The sequence below is a fragment of the Alosa sapidissima genome, chromosome 11 (genome assembly GCF_018492685.1).
Source record: "Alosa sapidissima isolate fAloSap1 chromosome 11, fAloSap1.pri, whole genome shotgun sequence".
Taxonomy (NCBI): domain Eukaryota; kingdom Metazoa; phylum Chordata; class Actinopteri; order Clupeiformes; family Clupeidae; genus Alosa; species Alosa sapidissima.
Window position 1 is genome coordinate 18,435,139 of NC_055967.1, and position 5,000 is coordinate 18,440,138.

General features: G+C 40.5%; 1 protein-coding gene across 1 annotated transcript in view; it reads left to right on the forward strand.

Annotated features, from left to right (window-relative positions):
- Positions 1-5,000, forward strand: part of ano3 (anoctamin 3) — a 65,000-nt gene that overhangs the window by 49,502 nt on the left and 10,498 nt on the right. The window contains exons 14-18 of the mRNA XM_042110343.1: positions 368-450; positions 2,710-2,850; positions 3,253-3,417; positions 3,656-3,692; positions 3,872-3,983. Coding sequence (XP_041966277.1) covers positions 368-450; positions 2,710-2,850; positions 3,253-3,417; positions 3,656-3,692; positions 3,872-3,983 — 538 coding nt within the window. The remainder of the gene's footprint in view (positions 1-367; positions 451-2,709; positions 2,851-3,252; positions 3,418-3,655; positions 3,693-3,871; positions 3,984-5,000) is intronic.

The window sequence follows — 5,000 nt, forward strand, 5'->3', positions numbered from 1 at the left end:
ATGTGGTAGCCTGTGGTAGCATATGTAACTGTGTGTTCAAATTGAAAAGCAGAAGCTGACATTTGTGCACACATTTGCATCCAGAGGATTTTATATTCACTGGTGTATAGGAGTTCTGTACTCACGATAAGAGGCACTATCTATCTCATGAATTAGCCTCATGATTTACCATTCATTTCTTTTTATCTCAGAGACCACAGAATATCATGATGACTAGTCTGCTCAACCAAAGGTGACATCTACAACGTTAAATATGGAGCACAAAACCCCTATGACCTGTTCTAACCCCTGATCTCTGTAGGTCTTTTTCGAGTCTTACCCCTTTAGATTGTGCTTATGTGGGTATCCTTCTCTGTGACTGCTACAGCCACGGTGTTCCTGGAGTTCTGGAAAAGGAGAAGGGCAGAGCTAACGTATGACTGGGACCTAATCGACTGGGAGGAGGAAGAGGTAGGAAATAGTGTGCAACAGAATCCTCTAATGTTAACATACTCTCCCAGACAGGACCTGGACCCTCTGATGTTAGTATACTCTCCCAGACAGGACCTGGACCGTGAAATGTTAGTATACTCTCCCAGACAGGACCTGGACCCTCTGATGTTAACATATTTATTCAGACAGGACCTGGACCCTCTGATTTCAGCATACTCTCCCAGTACAAGGATCATGTAATGTTAGCATGTTCTTTCTGATGGCATTATCCAAAGCCAAAGCGACTTATGTCAATTATTATAATACAAGTCCCAGTCTCCAGTGAACAACTCTGGGTTAAGTGCCTTGCTCAAGGGTACAATGGTGGCAGCCGGGAAATGAACCCACAACTTTTCTGGCTACTGCATCCTTTGGCACAGTGCCACCACTGCCCCACCTCTAATGTTAGCTTACTCTCCCAGGCAATATAATGGTGTTATATTAGTGTTCCCTACCTGATAACCTCTAATGTTAGCATGCTCTAGTGAATGATACAAGGATCCTCTGTTATTGAACACTCAGATCTGAGACACTCAGAGATGTTCCCATTGTCAGAATTGGTTTCCAGGATGTTAGACAGTTTTTGGCTTTGGATGTAAATGTATCTTGCTACTGCCCTTGTACTGTACTGTATATAGTTGTCAGAGTGTCTGCGAATTTGAAATATGTAGGAAGTGTGTTGTATTTTTTGGGGTCGATATAAGAGGAGAATCATGAAGAAACAGACTTCAAGTGATGTGCCAAACATCCGGTGCATCTCATGCAGTGCACAACAGGGCAGAATTCTCTTGCCATGTTCTGTTTATGACCTGTATGAATGAACAGATAGAATGGATATGAATAAGTTATGACTTCCACACATATAATTCTCATGGTACTACTGGTGTTAACATGCAATGGTTTCTATTTTAAAACCATGTTTCACTGATCTGGCTTTGAAAAGAAATATCGTCCCCTTAGAATTATAGGGTTCTATCTACGTTCTGAGTAGTTCTGAGATATTGAGCTTCAAAGTCTTAGAATTCCATAGACTTATACTGATAAGTGGAACAAACCTCTTCAGATATAATTTCCAAAAATGTATACAACTACAAGAAACACCTCACCTCATCTTCTTAAGGTGTCACAGAATAAGAATATGTAAATAACTCAATTTTGACAAAAATGTCAGATAGAACCTTATAATTCTAAGGGGACGATATCTCCCCCTACCTTTCTTGAAGCAATTCTGAAATATAAGTCTCACTAAATGTATACATTTTACTGGGATCCCACGTGTCTTAATTTGATTGGTTATGTCTGTTATTTCACACACCATTTTTTGAGGCGGACCCTTTGGTCTGGCAGCTTTCAGTGTGGGATGATAATTAGAGAACAGAGTTACATAGCAGAATTTAATCGCTGAATTTAATGAGATTTTTTTTTAAATCTCTAATATAATATCAAATGCAGTATAATGTAGTGTTGGTCAGTCAGCTCATGAACACCTTAATAAATAAAAACCTCTTATGGTTGTGTGGGGCATTTTCTTAATGTGTAGAAGTAGATGCTATTGTCACGTCCCACTGTCTAGGGGTGTTGTGGGACATAGACAAATGATAGGAGACGGCCAAAAGTGGAAGTATAATTCAAAAATATTTATTTACAAAAATTATAAGACTAAGAAAAATATGGACGAACGAAAAATAAGGCTGCCCAAACGAAAGGCCTCCAAAAGTAGGCCCAGGTAATCCCCAGCCTTCTCCTCGACTCTCACTCGGGGACCTGGCAGGAGCGACAGTGACGGCCAAAACCAGAGCGTGTGGCTTGCGCAGCGGAGCAGAGCGGTGTAGCGTGGCGTAGTAGCAGACAACCCAAAATCCAAGAACGCCCCCAAAACCAAGAGACCTCCCGATTGACGTCAGCCAGCACCTTTTATAGTGCCGGCCCAGCAATTAAGCCCCCTGCTGGACAGTCTGAAATGAATAAAACACAAGACACAGAGAGAAACAAGCAGACACAAAAATACACACACAGGGACGTAACACTATCTAATAGATGCTTAATGTTTAGAAGTAGATGCTATCTAGTAGATGCTTAATGTATAGAAGTACAGTAGATGCTATCTGGAAAACAATCTCATAAGTGTTTAGCTTTTATTGATTTGAAGAAAAGAAAAATTACTTGGTGATGAAGCCCATCCTAAGAGTGCTTATAATTTGTGTGTGTGTGTGTGTGTGTGTGTGTGTGTGTTTGTAGGAGGAACTACGTCCCCAGTTTGAGGCAAAGTACTCTCGGGTGGAGAGAGTGAACCCTATTTCTGGCAAGCCTGAGCCTTTTCAGCCTTTCACAGACAAACTCAGCAGACTCATGGTGTCCGTGTCCGGAATCTTCTTCATGGTACATGCCACAGAGAAGCAAAACAAAACATCAGCAGTGCTCACTCGGCTGTTGATAAGGCAACCCAGCAATAGGGAAGCCTGCTTGTTGCAGTGCATACTGTACAGTATTGCCCCCTAGTGGATAAAAATGTTTTATGGCTACACATAAAAGACGGCCCAATAAATGGTCATCTTCTGCTTTGCTGTCTTATCAGCCTGTCTGTTTATCTCTTCCTTGCACTGTCTTCCTTTGACATAAAATTTCACTTAAATGTCCTGTCTTTGCATGACAAGAGCAAAGAAATCAGTGTTTTACCAAAGCAGTACAATGGAATTACAAGTAGTCAAAATGTAATTAGATCACTGAATACACTCGAGAAGAAAAAAAAACACCTCATGACCTACTCTCTCTGTCTCTTAGATCTCTCTGGTATTGACTGCAGTGTTTGCAGTGGTGGTTTTCCGACTCATCGCCATGGAGAAGTTTGCATCGTTCCAGTGGGAGTTTGTGAAGAAAAACTGGCAGTTTGCAACCTCTGGCACCGGAGTTTTCATCAACTTCATCATCATAATGTCCCTCAATGTGGTGGGTGTCATTAGCGCACAAATACTTTAGTGTGTGGCTTCAGAGCATTGCTTCATTGTTTTTAATACAATCTATGGCTTCATTCAATATCAGTCCTGCCTACAAGATTGAAAAACAAGGCTTTTGCTTTGTTGCATTTGCTTTTCATGGTATTAATTGGTGCAGCAATTCATTTCTTTTCTATTATGCCTTGAAGATACCATCTGAAGTGCTAAATGCATCTGTCTTGGATTTTTAGGTGTATGAAAAAGTGGCATATTTACTCACTAATTTGGGTAAGTGTAAATCTGAACAAACTAGACTAAAGTGTTATGTTATGTTATGTGCCTCTGAAAGATGTTGTCCTTTGTGGTGAAGGATGGTTTTTTGTGATGATGAGATTTTTGCATTACAGTTGTTGTTGTGGTTGATTCATAGTAATAATGTTGTTATTGTTGTTGTATTGCTGCTGTAGAACACCCAAGGACAGAGTCTGAATGGGAGAACAGCTTTGCCCTCAAGATGTTTCTTTTCCAGTTTGTGAATCTGAACAGCTCCACCTTCTACATCGCCTTCTTCTTAGGGAGGTGAGCAATGGCTCTGCAGAGCCTCTGTGTGCAGGGAAATACTCCACTATAGCTCAGTGAAAGGGCCATCAGAGAATTCATACGGAAGATGCACCACCCTGCAAACTTCCTGATTAGTATGAGGCATTGTTTACTAGTGGATTGTGTTATGTGTTATCTGTCTTTCTTTGATGGTGTGTGTGCGTGTGTGTGTGTGTGTGTGTGTGTGTGTGTGTGTGTGTGTGTGTGTGTGTGTGTGTGTGTGTGTGTGTGTGTGTGTGTGTGTGTGTATGTGTGTAAGAAAGAGGGAGAGGGAGAAAGAGGGAGAGAGAGAGAGAAAGAAAGAAAGAGAGAGTGCCTGTGTGCATATGTGTGGGTGTGTGTGGATGAGAATGACAATTGCGAATTGTGCAGAATATATTGTGAGGACATAATGCACACAAAAGGAGCCTAATAATACACACATTATAACCCAACTGAACTTAGACTTAGAGTGATGGCTGTGTCTAGAATGGAAATTGTATTAGAAATGAGGCTGGAGATGTTAGGCTACAGGGAATTGCAGTGACTATATACATATTCTTTCATACATTTTATATTGTACTGTATACATGTCATATATCTTCAATATTGTTTTGAGAACTATTATGTTAGGGCCACATGAGCTTTACAGAGCCAGAGCTCACTGTGGCATCTGTTCAGGAAGTGTGCACCAACTGCTTTCTCCTGATATTTTTATGTACAGTAGCCGTTTTGGCTGTTCTAGAGGGCTTTGCTTGCTGGAAGGTTCTTGTCATGTTCTGGTACAAAACATACAAATTAGACGATTTTATAATGATGCAATCTTGCATTACAAAGTCAGTAGAGCATAATAAACAGGAAATCTAATTAAAGATGACATGATTACTTTGTTGATGCCGAATCAAATTTAGGAAAACAGTTGTTGTACATTTAAATATATTTCATAGTGCTTTTTTCGCTGTTCAGACATTTTGTTATGATTTCATAACTCCCCCTTCAGCCCTCATATGCTCGATG